The sequence below is a fragment of the Hyla sarda genome, chromosome 11 (genome assembly GCF_029499605.1).
Source record: "Hyla sarda isolate aHylSar1 chromosome 11, aHylSar1.hap1, whole genome shotgun sequence".
Taxonomy (NCBI): domain Eukaryota; kingdom Metazoa; phylum Chordata; class Amphibia; order Anura; family Hylidae; genus Hyla; species Hyla sarda.
The window spans coordinates 37,170,362-37,190,666 of record NC_079199.1 but is presented as its reverse complement, the minus strand read 5'-3'; the positions used below and the strand labels follow the sequence as shown (position 1 = coordinate 37,190,666).

Sequence of the window (20,305 nt, the reverse complement as noted above, 5' to 3'; positions counted from 1 at the left end):
TACATTATTTTCATTGAACATATTCTACATTGCTACATTCTACCATGCACAGTGGACAGTCAAACGTGGTCATACTTTAGGGCTCCGTTTCATAGAACTTACATGGATGGATCTCGATTCCTTTGTGCTGTAAGGAAAGAGCAGTGTCCATTGAGGCGTATTCTTTGGCCTGCAGCTCACAATATATTCTGTCATAGAAGACATTGGATTGTAGAAAAGTCTGATCACCTCTTATGGCCATACTATGGTGTTTGGTTATACCACTTGCCTTGTAGGTAAAAATAGAGCATTCTTATATGGGCACTGTCATTTAAAAAAAATCTTGCACATAAAGTAGGAGATTTATCAAAACTTGTGTAGAGGAAGAGGGGTACAGTTGCCCGTAACAACCAATCAAATGGCTCCATTCATTTTTCATAGGCTCTTTTTAAAAATGAAAGAATCTATCTGATTGGTTCCTATGGGTAACTGCACCACTTTTTCTCAACATAGGTTTTAATAAATATGGTTGTGCACATATTCATCTCTGCTGTCTTGTTCTTTAGTTTCCTAGTGTCCTAGAGACATGTCAAGAGTTTTGATCAGTCTGTTCCTGGGTGTTCAGACACCCACAGACAGATAAAATCAGGAGAAGCACTTCGTTTAGCGCATCACTACTCGGTTCCCTGCCTTTTCTGTCTCGCTGTATGGAAATGGAAATTGCAGCAAGCCGACCATTTCTCCCGACTAGGTCTAACAATGGCTAGGGGTCTGAACACTCTAAATTTTCCAATAGGCTGGATGTACACCTTTTATATAGTTGTGAAGGCCAACAGTAATTTTTCCAACCCTCTCATACACATGCACTTTTGATTTGGCCAAGTGTACATGTGTTTACGGTCGTCTGAGGGGAATAAGCTGCTGCCAGACACCCCTGACGGTAGCATATCTTTCATAAGAACAAAGGAATCAAATATGTTGAAATTAAACACGCTCAACACTCCCTTAACCATATATTCTTATGAATATTTACTATTCTATGCATATTGGGGGAAGGGGATTTATTAAAACAGGTTGTTGTGAGCCTGTTTAGCATGATTTCTGGTAGGAATTGTGTCTGCTGTGTGCCATTTTGTTGCACGGGGTCTGGTAACTTAGGGTATTATAACTTTCTGGAGTCAGTAGTAGTTTTGTATATGTGGTTGGAGGTTTTGTGGATTTGTGATGTTTGGAGGCCAGCCGCATCAGCAAAACTTAACTTTTTGAAAAGTCACACATAGTAAATACATTACTACTGCAAAATTCAGCCATATTGTCAACAGCTTTAGAAATCTTCTATATGAAAAGTCGCACACTTTTGACGCAGAAAGTAACTGTGCCAAACCATTGCAAAAAAAAAAAAAGACTTTGTATTTTTTATGTTGCAGTCTATCATAGGGAGGGCTGATGCATTGTTACATAATCCAGGTTTTCACCAGTTTTTATGGCTAAATTGATTAGTTGATATCACAGATGCACACTTCTTTTTATCCATACTTTTGCTCACATTTTACTTTTACGTTTTGGTCCATGTCTTTCTTTTAGGGTAATGACGGTGGCTGAAGAAGAAGACCCAAAGAGCTTAATCTCTGTTACTCCTGAGCCACAGAAACCAATTGTTGTTTCTCCTAAACAAGAAGCGTTGTCACCTGCTCCTTCCACATACAGCTCTTCCACCGAGGAAAGCAGCGTAACCATCACAGAGTCAGACACCACAGACAAACCCCTCTCAGAAGGCGAGGTCCTGTACAGCTATGGACAAATTATTGTTCCAAACGGTAAAGCCATCCATTGAGGATACTGGAATGGATTTTTGTTATTGCATGTATTTTTCAGAATGTGTATTTTCGTTTATATGGGACGCACGTCTGTTTCTCTCTCTGCTGTATGTTGCTAGAACCCCTTTTTTTGGAGGGGGGGGGGATACCAAAATGAATTTTAAAACTTTGCTACCTTTCAAACTAAAGTAAAACCTACTGATCTCAGTAGGATGTGTCCAGATGTAGGTACTTGTCTCCATGCTTCCTATCAGACAGGAGAGAGCCCAGAGGAGTCCTATCAGACAGGAGAGAGCACAGAGGAGTGCTATCAGACAGGAGAGAGTACAGAGGAGTCCTATCAGACAGGAGAGAGCACAGAGGAGTATTATCAGACAGGAGAGAGTACAGAGGAGTGCTATCAGACAGGAGAGAACACAGAGGAGTACTATCAGCCAGGAGAGAACACAGAGGAGTACTATCAGACAGGAGAGAGCACAGAGGAGTACTATCAGACAGGAGAGAGCACAGAGGAGTGCTATCAGACAGGAGAGAGTACAGAGGAGTCCTATCAGACAGGAGAGAGCACAGAGGAGTATTATCAGACAGGAGAGAGTACAGAGGAGTGCTATCAGACAGGAGAGAGCACAGAGGAGTGCTATCAGACAGGAGAGGGCACAGAGGAGTACTATCAGACAGGAGAGGGCACAGAGGAGTCCTATCAGACAGAAGAGAGCACAGAGGAGTACTATCAGACAGGAGAGGGCACAGAGGACTGCTATCAGACAGGAGAGAGCACAGAGGAGTACGATCAGACAGGAGAGAGCACAGAGGAGTTCTATCAGACAGGAGAGAGCACAGAGGAGTTCTATCAGACAGGAGAGAGTACAGAGGAGTCCTATCAGACAGGAGAGAGTACAGAGGAGTGCTATCAGACAGGAGAGAGCACAGAGGAGTACTATCAGCCTGGAGAGAACACAGAGGAGTACTATCAGACAGGAGAGGGCACAGAGGAGTACTATCAGACAGGAGAGGGCACAGAGGAGTCCTATCAGACAGGAGAGAGCACAAAGGAGTACTATCAGACAGGAGAGAGCACAGAGGAGTCCTAACAGACAGGAGAGAGCACAAAGGAGTGCTAGCCCGCCCTCACTTACTGGACTTTGTCAATGCCTGTGTTTCAGCTTGGACAAAGCCATGATTTCTATAAAAAGGAAATAACATTTTCTTATGAAGTATATCAGAAAAGTTAATGTTTTGCCAAGATATACAACATATAAAAAGTTTTTGAATCTGACAGTGCCCATTTGATTTTTAGGTTATCCTTGAACTAGTGGGTGTAGACTAGCTGCTATGATGTCTCCTAGAAACACACAAAAAAAGAGGAGTTTTTTGGAATAAATAGTGTAGAGGAGGGAGAGCAGTTAAGTAAATGAGCTTGATAAGTGAAGTAAGAGGCATCTGACCTGTTGCAGTCATGATACTAACGTGCGATACTGCAATCTGTTGGGTGACCAAAGTCACTTTGTAACCCTGGCCTTACCTCTGCTAGGATGATCGGTGTCTTTGGACATCAACTGAATGCGGCTCCATGTTATTTTTCTGGTGCACTGTATCTATATCTATACCTTGCATTAGTTTTTGTTTTTACCTTTTAGTTTCTTATTTTGGAATGACATTTAAGGGCTTATGAACCTATTACTGGTTTTCGTAAGAGTTATAATGTTTTCAACTTATAATATTAATCTGTTCTGGGTCCACCATTGGAACTTGAGGGACAGAACTTATCAAACATGGCTTTTTTTTTTTTCAAAAGTGTCTGAAAATGGTAAAATACTTTTTAGACTGTAATCAATGGGAACTGAGCTTCACATATTTTATTCATCACTTGCTTGGTTTATTGCACAACTTTAGTTTAGTTGTTTAGTAATGATTTCCAGACATTGTATTATTTTGATCATTTATTATGTTTATTTTTAAAATATTAGATTCAGAAATTAAATTGTATGGGGTTTTGTTCTAGCCTTAGCAGCTGGTGGACTGGGCTATCCAAACTTGACCGAAAGTTTATCCAGCACTCTTAAGGATGCCAATGACATGGTAAGAAGTCATATGATTTTGTGTGTGTGTGTGTGTCTATATATATATATATATATATATATATATATATATATATACAAATATACAATTTTTTTTTATTTTTTTTTATTTTTTGTCAAGCTTAAGCATTCAGTGAAAAAATTCTGAAATGTCATTTTCGAATTCTGCTTTAGCCAAAAAATGTATATAGGTCTTACTAGGTGTGATAATTTTTTTTTTAAATAGCTTTTGTATAAATTATTTAGCACAGAGATTCACCCCAATAACCTCACTTTGGCATTGATAAATTTGCGTCCTATGTGTTTTTACTGTATCATGAAAATAAGTGAATGCTAAGTATACAAGCAGGCAGAAAAAAGCCATTTATAGGAGACACTGTCACTGTACTGGTTCTTTTACTCCTAGCTAGATAGGAAATGAAAGAAACATTTATACCCGCTGCTTCTAAAGATACCCACTTTTTACTATTTAATTTATAAAAGCATTTCTGAGCCTGTACTCTATAGCACTATTCTCTAAGAACTGTGGCTCTCCAGTTGTTACAGTACTACCGGGCATGATTGGAGTTGTTGTTTTGCAACAGCTGGAGAGCAACACTGCTCTATAGCCTAAAACAGTGTCTCCCAACCAGGGTGCCTCCAGCTGTTGCAAAACTACAACTCCCAGCATGCCCAGACAGCCAACGGCTGTCTGGGCATGCTGGGAATTGTAGTTTTGCAACAGCTGGAGGCGCCCTGGTTGGGAGACACTGGCCTAAAACATTATCATGCAACAAGTCCATTATTTCAGCTATCTGTCATGTGTTGGGTTAACCATCTGTACATTTCGGCTATGATATTCTGAGATTGAGAAAGTGTAATGTCAATAGGTCACTTGGTTAGATACCATGTACTAGCACATGTCCAAAGTTGTCACCAACCTTGGGTCCAATAAATTGACGAAATACCACCAATCAAGACCATTAGCAATGATTCGGTCCAACATACAATATTTATTAGTAATAGAATACATTTAAAGAGACTGTTCCACTAATACAACACAGATTCTTCTGCCTGCAGCCGAGTTGACGAGAAAACCGTTCTCCCAAAGTAGCTGGCTATGTAGGGCACGGAGCAGAGATACTTTGTGGTGAAAGAGCATGTCTCTTCTTGGTTTCCATAGTAATGGAGAAGGTCTTGCCATGCTGGCTACCCTGGACTGGGTGCGACACTATGACCAGGAGACATCTCTTCTCATTTCTGAAATGGTTTGCCAAGATTCCAACATCTTCTCCCACATGACTATGAAGAGGAGATTGTCCAGCAAAACATACACATACACTAAGGTGTTTGCGGCCCTTAGTGTGGAAAGTCACGAGCTGGTCTTTCTAATCGGTCGCACATATGGTGCAGTCATCTACTTGAGTCTCCTAAATATGACTCTTATAGGGGTACTCCACCCCTAGACATCTCATCCCCTATCCAAAGGATATGGGATAAGATGTCAGATCGTGGGGGTCCCGCTGCTGGGGACCCCCAGGATCTCAGCCGCAGCACCCACCTGTAACTGCTTCCGGCAACGCTGGAGGCTTCGGATCCCGACCACAATGGCGGAAGAGCGTGACGTCACGACTCCGCCCCGTGTGACATCACACCCTGCCCCCTCAATGCAAGTCTATGGGAGGTCCGTCACGCCCCCTCCCATAGATTTGCATTGAGGGGGCGACATCACACGGGGCGGAGTTGTGGCGTCACGCTCTTCCGCCATTGTGGTCGGGATCCGCAGCCTCCAGCGTTGCCGGAAGCCGTACAGGTGGGTGCTGACGCCGAGATCCCGGGGGTCCCCAGCAGCGGGACCCCGGCGATCTGACATCTTATCCCCTATGCTTTGAATAGGGGATAAGATGTCTAGGGGCGGAGTACCCCTTTAAATCTCTTGACTTTACGCATGCGTTTCAGGGAGTTCTTGACTGATGGTCATTGGGCAGTAGATGATCTTTATGAGGCTCCTCTTCCTTTCAGGCCACACATTCTTCAGCATCGGATTCGTACTGATGCTCATAAGTCACTTGAGGTTCTGTCTTTATTCTTATGAAGGAATCCCACCATGGAGTAAATCTTGGTATTCTAAGTCTTTATCTGTTGGATGTACCTTCCTGCTGGAGTAGTGGACGTGTCTTTCCTGTTGCTTGTTAAAGGGGTACTCCCCTGGAAAACATTTTTTTTTCTAAATCAACTGGTGGCAGAAGGTTAAACAGATTTGTAAATTACTTCTATTTAAAAATCTTAACCCTTCCAGTACTTATCAGCTGCTATATGCTCCACAGGAAGTTCTTTTCTTTTTGAATTCCCTTTCTGTCTGACCACAGTGCTCTTTGCTGACACCTCTGTCCATTTTAGGAACTGTCGAGAGCAGGATAGGTTTTCTATGGGGATTTGCTTGTACAGTTCCTAAAATGGACAGAGGTGTCCGCAGAGAGCACTGTGGTCAGACAGAAAGGAAATTCAAAAAGAAAATAACTTTCTCTGGAACATACAGCAGGTGATAAGTACTGGAAGGATTAATATTTATAAAAAGAAGTCATTTACATATCTGTTTAACTTTCTGGCATCAGATGATTTAAAAAAAATGTGTTTTCCAGGGGAGTACCCCTCTAAGCAAATCCAGGAACATGGGATCCATCACTTTCCCAGCATTCATCCTGGCATTGTCCATTAGATATATGCTTCCATATTGCCATTGCTTAACCAAATCCACAGTGATCTGGTTCTTAAATAATCCATCCGTGAGAAGTATGAAAGAAGAGAAGTATGAGAATCCTTTGACCTTCATCACTACAGAATACAGTTGTTTAGGAGCACAGATACCGTGCAGGTGGAAAAGACGCAGCTACCTACATGCTTCCACAGAATCCCTTCACTTAGGCTGTGTTCACACTGTGCATCATACTTTATTTATTTTTATTTTTTTTTATTTGGTTAAGTCATTGAGAGTTTACATGACATGGGCATTTACCAATCAAATCCGAAAATGTATGTTAAAAGTGCAACAAAAACACAATGTAAACATAGCCTTATATTGCTCCTGCTCATGGGCCAGGTCAAGCTGATTGAACAGATACTGTAGTTAACTCATTACAGTAAAGTCTACACTGAAAAACATTGGATTTTTGGACAGTGAAGTCACCAAACACTGTAGACTAGAGGAGAAAGACTTTTTGGTAATCCGCCAGTATCAATATTTTTAGGCTGGGTTTGCACTGTGGAATCTCTGGGTAGAATTTCTGCCGGAGATCAAGCCGGCGGCACTAGGACCTCGCAGACTGCATTGCCGTCCTCATAGATGTCAATGCATTTCTGAGCAGAGTCTCCCAAAAGATCCACCCAGAAATGCATTGCCGTCTTTACAGTAAAGAACCCCCGTCTGTGCTGGTGTAGAAACCTTCTTTCCTCTAGACGTAGAGGATGCCCCCTTGTTATAGATACAGTCCTGGGTATAAATAGATCATGGGAAAGATCTCTGTACTGTCCCTGATATATTTATACATAGTTATTAGGTCTCCCCTAAGTCTTCTTTTTTCTAAACTAAATAACCCTAATTCTGATAATCTTTCTGGGTACTGTAGTCCTCCCATTCCCTGTATTACTCTGGTTGCCAGTTTTTGAACCCTCTCCAGCTCCACTATATCTTTCTTGAACCCTGGTGCCCAGTACTGTGCACAGTATTCTATGTGTGGTCTGACTAGTGATTTGTACAGCGGTAGAATTATTTCCTTGTCGTGGGCATCTATGCCCCTATTGATGTCCCCCATGATTTTATTAGCCTTGGCAGCAGCTGCCCGACACTGGTCACTACAGCTAAATTTACTATTAGCTAAGACTCCTAAGTCCTTTTCCACTTTAGTGGTCCTAGAGTTTGCAGTCTTCTGCTGTATTTTTTGTGTGTGTATGATATTACTGTAGATACTTTCACAGTTCTTTTGAGACATCTTAACAGTATGCCTCAGATATGACTCTGTTCGAATACTTGTCCTGCTATTGATAAATTGTTAATTTGTTTGTACAACAAAATGAATTAGAAATATCTACTACTAGCATTAACAGTGAGATTTTTCTTTTAGGAATTTGATCCTCCCAGTGAAGGGCAGGTAATGGACAGGCCTTTTAGAGTAGGACATCAAGAACCCTCCCGGTTGCTCTTGGCCAAATTGAATCCGGGTTCCAGAACACGGCAAGAAGTGTTCTACCATCCTGAGGTAACTTACCCTTCTTCACTGTGGCATGCAGCAAGTTAATAAAATTAACTATTTAATGCTAGGTTCATATTTGAGTTGGTGCTTCATCCAAAGCCTCCATTGCAGATTTTATATGGAGCCAGACAGTCCTTTGCACAAGAGATCCCGAGAGATCCCATTGCCTGGTATCTATCTACTCAGCAGAATTTCACTGGACCATATAATTACTTCTTGCAGTGCTTTTTTTTGTCCAGTCAGATCCTGCAAAATAAACAAAACCTACAAGTGACCCTCCCCCCCCCCAGAATAAAGCTTTGGTGCAAATGTGAACCCAGCTTTATGTAGCAGAGATTTCAGCATATGTGTGGCTTTTTCATGGAGGTCATGCTTTGCTCCATTTACTCCTATTTTAGTATTTATATTAGCAGCTGGCTGTGTCTGAGTGTAAGGTCTCATTGCATCATTCTAGTGGAGTTTGCTGATCGCTTTTATTGTCTTTCCAGAAGTGTTTATTTACTTAGCTATTTATTTTCTTTGCTTTAGAGCTCTGGGGATGAGAACAGCATGGGTGAAATCAGCGAAGGTCAGAGGTTATGTCTGACACCAGCGGCTGAACAGATCCTGATGGGACATTCTGCTCTAATAGACAGAACCGGCACCACAGGTCAAACCGCTGGACATCTACAGATACGTCCATCGTCCAATTGGCAACAAATAAATATTCCAGGTTATATACGTTATTCTATTTATCTTTTCCTGTTGCCAATGTAGATTCAACATTTCCAGTGGGGCTCACAACCTAATTCAGTTCAGACACTAACAAGAAGCTTGGTGCGGGTATAACCCCTGGGTTGCCCACCAATCTTTAGAATTAGAGATGAGCGAACTTCCAGTGATTGGATTCGTCACAAACTTCTCGGCTCGGCGGTTGCTGACTTTAGCCTGCATAAATTAGTTCAGCTTTCAGGCGCTCTGGTGGACTGGAAAAGGTGGATACAGTCCTGACGAATCGAATTACTGTAAGTTTGCTCATCTCTAATTAGAATGATAGTCCCATGTGTCCCCATTTAACATTAAAATGTGTACAGTCCTGATCCATTTAAACGCTATAGGACAGATGAAAAAAGCTGGATTCAGAAAAATGGAGAGGCAGTGTGCATACTCCACTTTAGAAAAATGCAAAAAAACAGAGCTACTCAAAATATAGCATGAATCAAATATTAAATCTTTATTAGGCTAGGATTCCACGCCAGTGCAATTTCCTGCGTCTGACATATTTTCTAGCATTTTTGCATTTGAGAGGAAATTGCATTTTTGGCCCCTTTTGGCGTTTTTTTTTTTTTTTTTCAAAATGTGTTGGGTATCAAAAAAAAAAAAAATGCAGTAGGGATGGGAAAAATGTATTTAAGGAAACTTTTTATTTTTTATAACAACATTTTAATTAATTTTTAATAAAGTGTAATGTGTGTTTTTCACTCCCCCCCCTCTATTTTTAGGTAGTACTACTACTCCCAGCATGGAGCAGACTGTTCCATGATGGGAGTAGTAGTACCTGTACTAATAGACATATCGCCTGATGCGATCGTCCATAATATAGCAGAGATGCGGAACGGCTCTATACAGCGCTCGCATCTCGGTACTATACTCTGACCAGTGTTGTGTATAGAACAGATTGGGGGCTGGCCGGATGGTTGCAGCCAATCACAGCTCTCAGCGGGAAATATGAGTGAGTGATGTTCTATTCATATCACCGGCCGGAGTATAGTGCAGAGATGCGAGCGCTGCTATAGAGCCGCTCCACATCTCTGCAATAGATGATCGCATCAGGTGTCAGGAGTGATACCCGCTGTGATCTGTCCTTAACTGCAGGTACTACTACTCCCAACATGGAGCACACTCTACTCCATACTGGGAGCTGTAGTACCTGCATTAATAGACAGATTGCAGTGAGTGTAACTTCTGAAACCTGTTGCGATCTGTCTATTGATGCAGGTACTACAGCTCCCAGCATGGAGAAGAGTGTGCTCCATGTTGGGAGCAGTAGTACCTGCAGTTAAGGAAAGATCACAGCGGATGTCACTCCTGACACCCACTGTGATCCTCCGGTATAATGTATAGATGCGGCCGGCCGCTCTTCTATGGTCCCCTGCACAGACATATATATATACACATATTCCTATTTCCCACAGAGAGTTATGATTGGCTGGAACCGTCTGGCCAATCACAGCTCTCTGCGGGAAATATGAATAGGTGTGTATATATATGGCAGTGCAAGGGACCATAAAAGAGCAGCTGCATCTATACATTATACAGGAGGATCGCAAAGGAACCCAGGGCGATCTGTCAATTATCACAGGAACTACTACTCCCATCATGGAACAGTGTGTTCCATGCTGGGAGTATTAGTACTACCTAAAAAAATTGTGAAAAACAAACACACACACTACATTTTTATTATTGTCGGCTACATTTTTAGTGCCCTGCCCTACACATAAATTGATCCCTGTTTAAAAATTTATAAAAATTTTGTTATAAAAAAGATACATTCCATTAAATACAATTTTTTTTCCATCACTACTGTATCTTTATTTTTATTTTTTTTAATGGTACCTTTCAAAATTTTATTAAAAAAGTATCTCCATCACTTTTTTAGATCACTGAAGTACAAAAAAGAATCAAAACCGCCTGCAGAAATGCCAAAGTTAAAACCCACATGGCGTTTTTATTGGCGTTTTTTTTACTCCCATAGACTTCTATGGAAGAAAAACGCCACTATTTCAGGAAAAAAAAACGCCATAGGCTCAACATGCTGCAATTTTGCTAAACCGCCAAAGAGCTGAAAAAGAGTGAAAAAACGCCAAAAGGATAAAAAAAAAAATGAAAAAACGCAAAGTGGAAAAAGAGTGTTGCGACTTCTCATTGATTTACAGCGAACATCTGGCCGCAGCGTTTTTTGACCGAAAAAAACGCCATGCGGCAGAATTTGGGTTTTTCTTGGCATTTCCCACCCCCCAAAAAAAACCAAGTGGAATTCCAGCCTTATAAACAATCTAAAAAACACATGATTAAAAAAGGAGGAAAACAGCAGCAATCCTGGGACACAATATATAAAAACCAGATGACTGTAAACAATGAATGACCAGCAAAAAGGGAAGGTGACATTTAAAACTGCTGCAATATGTGGCGGCTGAATGCTCAAATCCCAGTAGGGCCAGATGAGCGATTGCTATTTGATTCACCCATTTTTTTGAGTAGCTCCGTCTTTTACATTTTTCTATTATCTACTTTTTACAATATAGGCATTACTACATCTAGTGGGGTTGGCTTTAATTCATGGTATTGAGACCATGATTAGTGGATAAATTATTACTTTTTGGTATTTGCCGCCCCATGTATGAAGACTTTGTGCATGTTTTGTTGTGCTAATACTCTACTTTAGTTAAACAGGGGCATTTGGAGCTGCAGACACCAGCAGTTTGGGCATTAAGAGATAGAAAAGACCATACCTTTATTTACTGTGGCCGCAGTTTGGAATGTCTGTAATTCAGCTGAGCTGAGGCTGGCCCAGTAGCAGCCGCTTGCCTCCTCCCTACCCTGAACCACACGACTGACGTACAGAGCTCCATGCTGGGAGGAGGGGAGGAGTGCCACTGAGACTCGGCCGGCCTCTCTGACTATTTGGTGGGATTACATAACGAATGCCTAAATAACTTTACAAACTGTGACCACAGTAAACAGTATGGTCTTTCTTATCTCCTAATACCCTAACTGCAGGTGACTGGAGGTAACTGATGCACTTTAATTTCAATAATAGGAGTGACTATCAGGTGATGGGAAGGATTATACAGTCAGGGGATATGGATGTTTTACATTGAGGGACCGGTCTGTCTAATGTACACACCCTGACAGAAATAATTTTTCCAAAAAGAACTCCACATTTGTCCTCAGGTTACATAGAAACATAGAATGTGTCGGCAGATAAGAACCATTTGGCCCATCTAGTTTGCTTAATAATCTGAATCCTATCAATAGTCCCTGGCCCTATCTTATATGAAGGATAGCCTTATGCTTATCTCTATCTTATATGAAGGATAGCCTTATGCTTATCCCATGCATTTTTAATCTCCTTCATTGTATTTGCAGCGACCACTTCTGCAGGAAGGCTATTCCATGCATCCACTACTCTCTCAGTAAAGTAATACTTCCTGATATTACTGCGGAAACCTTTGCCCCTCTAATTTAAAACTATGTCCTCTTGTGGTAGTTTTTCTTCTTTTAAATATGCTCTCCTCCTTTACCGTGTTGATTCCTTTTATGTCTGTGGTATTACAGCTTGGCTCCATTTACTTCAATGGAACTGAGCTGCGATACCACACACAACCTCTGGACAGGGGTGGTGCTGCTTTTGGAAGAAATCAGCTCTTTTCTCTTATCCAAGGTAACCCATTTAGACACTGTCAAGTTGGAACAAATTCTATTCCAAGGTTTCTTAGCTATAACTACTCTCGTGGAAGGCTGGGTAACCATCAATATATCTGATATTAAGGCAGAGGTAAAAAAAACACAAAAAAAACGAAGAGGTGCTCTCTGGGATGATAGTAGGAGGAACGAAGGGGCCCAACTCACCACCTCGTCTTGAGTTTCGTCGTGGTCCGCCGGGAGATTCCAGCAGAGCAAAACAAAAACCCTCTGCGGGGAGAAGGATGAATGGGATATATGCAGTGTGCGGCTCACTTTCCCCTTTTCCGTATCACCAAGGGTAGGGAAATGTGGATGCGAAGTAAACAGGAAAAACAGGGGATTTTGGGTGGAGCGCTTCTGCTTTTAAAGAACAGGACTCAACAGCCACGGTTGCACAGAACAAAAGATTTATTGAAATAGAAATAATAGGACAATGCATTTCGGCGCTAACAAGCTCCTTCCTCAGGTCCACAGAGATCAAATAAGTGCGTGCTGCATGTGTTTGCTGTGCAGTGGTGGTGACGCTACCGCTGCACACGAAACACCTACAGGACGCACTTATTTGATCTCTGTGGACCTGAGGAAGGCGCTTGTTAGCGCCGAAACGCGTTGTCCGATCATTTCTATTTCAATAAATCTTTTGTCCTGTGCAACCGTGGCTGTTGAGTCCTGTTCTTTAAAAGCAGAAGCGCTCCACCCAAAATCCCCTGTTTTTCCTGTTTACTTTATATCTGATATTGCAGTTCCAACTGGGGTTGTCACCCAATTTAAAGGGGTATTCCAGGCCAAAACTTTTTTTTATATATCAACTGGCTCCGGAAAGTTAAACAAATTTGTAAATTACTTCTATTAAAAAATCTTAATCCTTCCAATAGTTTTTAGCTTCTGAAGTTGAGTTGTTGCTTTCTGTCTAACTGCTCTCTGATGACTCACGTCCCGGGAGCTGTGCAGTTCCTATGGGGATATTCTCCCATCATGCACAGCTCTCGGGACGTGACATCATCATTGAGCAGTTAGACAGAAAACTTCAGAAGCTAATAACTATTGGAAGGATTAAGATTTTTTAATGGAAGTAATTTACAAATCTGTTTAACTTTCCGGAGCCAGTTGATATATATAAAAAAAGGTTTTGCCTGGAATACCCCTTTAATTTTTTTTTTTACCTTTTCACCCCATCCTGCCAGGTGAGACGCTATGGCCGGGTTCACACTACAGAAACTCTAGGACCGCGCAGACATTTCCAACCCCATAGACAGCAATGTCTGCGTAACGAGTTCAGTGTTCTGGCAGAATTTTTCCAGGGGATTTTCTTGGTGGAAATTCTGCCTGAAAAATACCAGAGTGTACACTGTGCAGCGAAATCCCATTGCTAGAAATGGGACTCGGCTGCACTGGAATTCCGCTTGGAAATTCCGTAGTGTGAACCCAGCCTCTCTCTGTTTTGTAACAAAATAACTGGGTAGATTTTCCATTCAAGCGTCTAATAAAGCTGGTTGACAACTCCTTTTGATTCAGGAATTGGCAGCCGTATTTGTTTGTTTTTGGGATGTCATAAAGAAACAGGCAATGAGGGTTTATATTCGCTGGTAATTTATTTATTTATTTTTTGTAAATTTTAAGCATTTACTGTATTTATATACTAAAAGAAACCGTTTCCTCCCCAGGAGTGGGCCAGGGAGACGCCGATAATCTTAGTTCTGGGCCAATGAGTCTCGGTGATCTGGAATCTCAGCTTTTGCCTGCTTATTATCCACAAGCCGAAGATTTGCACCAAATTCCAGCTGCGGCCAGGAACACCTCACAGGTGAAGACATGAATGCTTTGTTCTGTTCTGGCTTTTTCTTTTTTTTTTTCTTCCACATGTGTTTTATATTTTGGGCTATTTCTAATTCTGGAACAAATAAGGAGCCTTCAGTACCCAATATTTTATAGCCTCACCAAGAAAAGAAACCCTTATGATTCTACTTTACTGATGTGAAAACAAATGTCTGTTTTTCAAATGACAAGTGGACTGTTTTTTGAAAAATAGATATATATACTATATAGATAAATATATATATATATATATATATATATATATACACACACACACATTTTTTCTACTTTAATTATACGTAACAGAAAACATAAGATGTGCCTGTACATTGCACTCACACATCAAAACAAGACATGTTAGGATATCAGGAGGTGGTATTGATCTATGAGCTGATCACTAGAATGAAGGCTCCTGCTGTGCCCCTTCATCTTATAGCTTAGAGCCAAAGGTCTCCAAACTGAGGCCTCCTAGCTGTTGCAAAACTACAACTCCCAGCATGCGGGCACGCTGGGAGTTGTAGTTTTGCAACACCTGGAGGTCATCAGTTTGGAGACCACTAGCTTAGAGATTTTTATATCTTCCATTCTCAATGATATGTACCAATATTGATGGCCTTTACAGACGCCCGATAATCCCTTTGTCCCCTTAACGACCAAGGATGTATATTTACGTGGTGACCCCGTGTCATATTGGGTCGGTCCCGGCATGTATCTGAAGCCGGGACCCGGGGCTAATAGCGCGTGGCAGCGATTGCGGTGCCGCGCTGTTAATCCTTCAAAGTTGAACGCCGCGTCTAAAACGAAAGTGAAAGCTTCCCGCCTGCTCAGTGGGGCTGATCGGGAACACCGCAGGAAAAATGCACTGGGACAAGAGCGGAGGTCCTCTTACCTTCCTCAGGCGTGTCCCTTCGGCGATTGATTGCTCCAAGCCTGAGATGCAGGCTTGAGCAATTGACTGCCGATAACACTGATCAATGCAAAGCTATGGCTTTGCAGTGAACAGTGTATAAGATCAGTGTGTGCTGTGTTATAGGTCCCTATGGGAGCTATAACACTGCAAAAAAAAAAAAAAGTGTAAATAAAAGTTAATAAATGTGATTTAACCCTTTCCCTAATAAAAGTCCAACTCGCCCCCCTTTTCCCATAAAAAAAAAGCATGTAAATAAAAATAAATATAAACATGTGGTATCGCCGCGTGCGTAAATGTCTGAACTATAAAAATATATAATTAATTAAACCGCACGGTCAATGGCGTACGCGTAAAAAATTCCAAAGTCCAAAATAACGTATTCTTGGTCACTTTTTATATCATGAAAACATGAATAAAAAGCGATCAAAAAGTCCGATCAATACAAAAAATGGTACCGCTAAAAACTTCTTCAAAAAATGAGCCCTCATACCGCCCCTTATGCGGTAAAATAAAAAAGTTATAGGGGTCAGAAGATGACAATTTTAAACGTATACATTTTCCTGTATGTAGTTATGATTTTTTACAGAAGTATGACAAAATCAAACCTATATAAGTAGGGTATCATTTTGATCGTATGGACCTACAGAATAAAGAGAAGGTGTAATTTTTACCGAAAAATGTACTACGTAGAAACGGAAGCCCCCAAATTTACAAAATGGTGTTTTTTCTTCAATTTCGTTGCACAATGATTTTTTTTTCCGTTTCGCCGTAGATTTTTGGGTAAGATGACTGATGTCATTACAAAGTAGAATTGGTGATGCAAAAAATAAGCTATCATATGGATTTTTAGGTGCAAAATTGAAAGGGTTATGATTTTTAAAAGGTGAGGAGGAAAAAATGAAAGTGCAAAAACAGAAAAACCCGTGGTCCTTAAGGGGTTAATTCTAAAGCGCGGCTCCACTTGTATACGACAAATGACGTATCGTGGCAACGTAGCCATTTTTTTTCTAAATTATTTTCGTTACCAATTTTGTTTCTAAATACCTCATTGAGGCTTACAGGACCGTCCACAGCTTAGCACAAGACCCAGAGCCATAGAATAACATAACACTGGGTCTCAAGCTGGATACGGACTTCGCTCAGCTTCGAGCTGCAGACAGTGCCGGCATTGGGGGAAAAAGGTGCCTAGTTGAAGTATTTAGAAGCAGAATTGGTAACGAAGATAATTTAGATAAACGCCTAGACATTTGTCATATACAAGTAGAGTCGTGCATTAAACCGTAGAATGTTATCAAAGCTGACCATACACTTAATAACTTGTTAGATTTCTTGCTAAACCACGTAGTGCACCATCATATCTCGCCATACAAACTGCCCTTAGAGATCCTTGTTTAAGTTAGATGTTAGTCGGCACACATTGACTGGTTACTTTACTTTACTTATTAGCATCTCTGTGCTACTTTCTCACTTTAATTTGCACAGTCACCAACACCAGATGTATATTTTCCACAAATACAATACAATACAATGCTACAGAAGCCATCAATAATCGGCAGGACAGGAACTGTACACTTAATAAAAATCAGTGTATTATCTGTTTAGGGTGTACTCGCACATACAGTATCCTGGGCATATTTCATGCACAGAATTTAAAGCTGCAGATTTTATGCCGCAAAGTTCAATGTAAACTTAATCACTGAACACTGCTTCAAATCCTGCGTATCAAATATGCTCAGGATATGCTGTACGGGTGAATACTGATACTGTACGTGTCGACTTGTCAGCTGAATATGCTGCCTTATGTAAGGGCAACATATTACAGATACAGGTCTGTACTCCCAGTAGCCTAAACTACACACAAAATATTTTGGCTAAAACATTTGGTTAATAGGATCTCTGAAAGAAAGCACTGGAGGGAAGAAGTTGACACCACTGAGCACACATCAAATGAATGCTCAGGGAAGGTTTATATACAAAATTTGTGTTCCACTCAGTTTTATATAAAGGTACATTGAGGGTAGGGTCAGATGGAAAGGATCCGCAGCGTATTGTACGCTGCGGATCTGCTGATGACTGCTCCTACATTGTGCCTCCAGCTGTGCCTGCCACCCAGCAATCTGCAAGTTGCCATGTGCATGCACAGTGTACTGAGACATCGCAGCCACTCCCTCTGCTCCCTGAGCTAGGCCGAGGGCAGCTGTGATGTGCGCGAGTATACTGCGCATTTTCACAACGACTCACAGAACAGTGTGTCTGCTCGTAGCAGTGGATTGCTGCTACAAGCAGGCACACTGCAGGGTCGGTCATCGGTGGATCCGCAGTGTAAAATACGCTGTGGATCCGTTCCGTGTGATCCTACCCTTAGACAAAATAAAGAGTAAATTTCCACCCCAGTGTGAAGAGGTCTCCTCAAAATGAAATATTTTCAAGCATTGTTGTACTAGCAACACGTAGATGTTGGGGGGAATTTAGCAAGAAGCTACTTTTTTTCACAATGCTCAGTTGCTTAAAATTTTTACATTTTCGGCCATTTTACACCGTGCCTGCAACTTTAGAAAAAGTGTGGCATAGAGGGGAAGTGACCACAACGAGATTAACTATGATTTATGCCACTGACCTGGTGTATATCATAGTGGAAGTTTGCACCAACTCGGAGCAGGTGTAGATTTTCCTCTGCTGTGCACGGATCGCCTCTTCACAGGCAAAGAGGCTGGTGCAGAGACAAACTGCAGCAGGGATGTACCTAAAGCGTAACTCCAACGATGGTCCGGCAGCAGGGCACCTGTTTAAATCTCCCAGAAGCTTTGTAGCCTGAGACTTGCCCGAGACTAAAGTGATCATGATGCGCATTTGCCGGAAGTCTCGTAGACTTGCCTGAGAATTCGGGGGTTATCCTTATCATAATCAATTTAGCAGCAGGCAAGTCTAGTTGTTGGGAGATTTAAACAGGTGTCCTGCCAGCAGACCATCCCCAGTTACACTTTAAGACTGGTGTGTAATGTGCCTGATGAGGTTTCAGCCTTGGTCACAGTCGCAAGGATGAAGATCACTATGGAGGATTAGGTAGATAGTGTATATTTACTGTAAAAATACTTTACCTGACCATTCATTTGGAGTATGCAGTGGTGTTCACTTCTCTAAACAGTAGCACCTCCACTCTATAACCTGATGTACAGCTAAAAACACTATGGGGGACATTTACTAATCTAGTCTATTCTGGGTATGCTTATAGACCAGCGTATGTGGTAGTCTCCAGTCTATTGTGCTCCTAATTTATCAAAGGTCTCATATCCCTTGATAAATTCTGTGCTCAGACTTCAGGGTCTACAGCTTAAACTGCATTTAGACCTGCTCCAACATGGTCTGACATTTCAGTGTATTTTGGGCAGATGCGACTTGTCGCACAAAAGTCGCACTTGATAAATTCAGCACCAATGCATTTTCCAATGCATTTCCGTCTAAAATAGACTTGCATGCATCATGTTCTAAAAATCCTCTACAGCAAAAGTTGCACATATTTAGACTGCGACTTTCTGTGCGACAAATTTAGACAGGAAAAATCAGTCTAAATCCTTTGATAAATCTCCCCCTATGTCTATTGATAAGGTACGCGGTCCACCGTCCCATCCCCTGCTCCCCCCATGGTGAACGACATTGTACCCTGTATACTTACATTCATAACAGTCTGTCCTTACCCTTGTTAATACAGCAGACTGCATCCAACATATCTCCTATTAGCCAAATGGCTCAAAATCTTTGTGCTGTTTTAGCTCAGGAGCGCAGACCTGTAGCCTTAATATGCTGCTCTTATATAGACAAACTGATTCAACTGACTGATCTACTTTGGTGCACGGATGTGCCATGTCCTCTAGAGCAGTGTTTCCCAACCAGGGTGCCTCCAGCTGTTGCAAAACTACGACTCCCAGCATGCCAGGACAGCCGTTGGCTGTCCGGGCATGCTGGGAGTTGTAGTTTTGCAACAGCTGGAGGCACCCTGGTTGGGAAACATTGCTCTAGAAACAGAGGTGCTCAATGTATCTGACCTTTGCTTTAGCTGGTAGATTAGAGTCCAAAATAAAAGCTCTGTTAACTAAAAATGCCTTCTGGCAAAATTTATTGATGACCTATCCTCAGGATAGTGTCCAAGTGCAGAAAAAAACCTTTAAAATCCTGGCGCTGCCCGTGTGGTCATCAGAATCGGAGAAAGAAGGCTAATAGTAAACCTCAGATGAATATAAAACTTTATTTCTTCAAAATAAAAATAATAAAAGTGTGGATGACGCGTTTCGAGGGGGGCTCCCCTCTTCCTCAGAGGATCTGAGGAAGAGGGGAGCCCCCTCGAAACGCGTCATCCACACTTTTATTATTTTTATTTTGGAGAAATAAAGTTTTATATTCATCTGAGGTTTACTATTAGCCTTCTTTCTCCGATTCTGATTACCACACGGGCAGCGCAAGGATTTCAAAGGTTTTTTTATGCACTTGGACACTTTCTTCTGGACAAGCATCCTGCTTGCTTCCTGGGACCTCACGGCACAGCAGCTCCGTGGATTTCAGTGAGTACCCCATTACGGGGTGATATGTGCTTATTTTAATACTATCTGGTGAACACCCACCTATATGACCTGTGGGTGTCCCCCACATTATTTATTTCTTCATATATAAAGGGTATTACAAAAGGTGCCGCTTTCGGCTTTTTGTCTTTCTTCTCTCTAATCCTCAGGATAGGCCATCAATATCTGATCTGGGGGGTGCCAATACTTTCCACCCCTGCCCTTAATCTTCCTGCCATTGCTGCAGCACCGGCCTATAGAAACAGAGACGTGAGCATACCGCTCCTTCCATTGTGTAGTGGCCTATCCTGGGGACAGGTCATCAATACATTATGCTTTTTAATTGGTATCTGAAATGGATTTTCCAAACCAAAAAACACACACAAAAGAAATAGCTAAGTTATCAGAAATACATATAGTGTACACATATTAATGGCTAAATACTGGACCTAATAGTAAAAAGAATGGTGCGGATCAC

The 20,305-nt window shown here is 41.6% G+C and overlaps 1 protein-coding gene across 5 annotated transcripts in view; it reads left to right on the top strand.

Annotated features, from left to right (window-relative positions):
• Nucleotides 1-20,305, top strand: part of KIAA0586 (KIAA0586 ortholog) — a 181,559-nt gene that overhangs the window by 86,940 nt on the left and 74,314 nt on the right. For all 5 annotated transcript variants that reach the window (XR_008848977.1, XM_056546820.1, XM_056546822.1 and 2 more), the window contains exons 25-29: nt 1,564-1,796; nt 3,799-3,875; nt 7,975-8,109; nt 8,632-8,815; nt 14,214-14,353. Coding sequence is in view for 4 of the 5 variants with exons in the window: in XM_056546820.1 (XP_056402795.1) it covers nt 1,564-1,796; nt 3,799-3,875; nt 7,975-8,109; nt 8,632-8,815; nt 14,214-14,353 (769 nt within the window). In the remaining variant the exon portion in view is untranslated. The remainder of the gene's footprint in view (nt 1-1,563; nt 1,797-3,798; nt 3,876-7,974; nt 8,110-8,631; nt 8,816-14,213; nt 14,354-20,305) is intronic.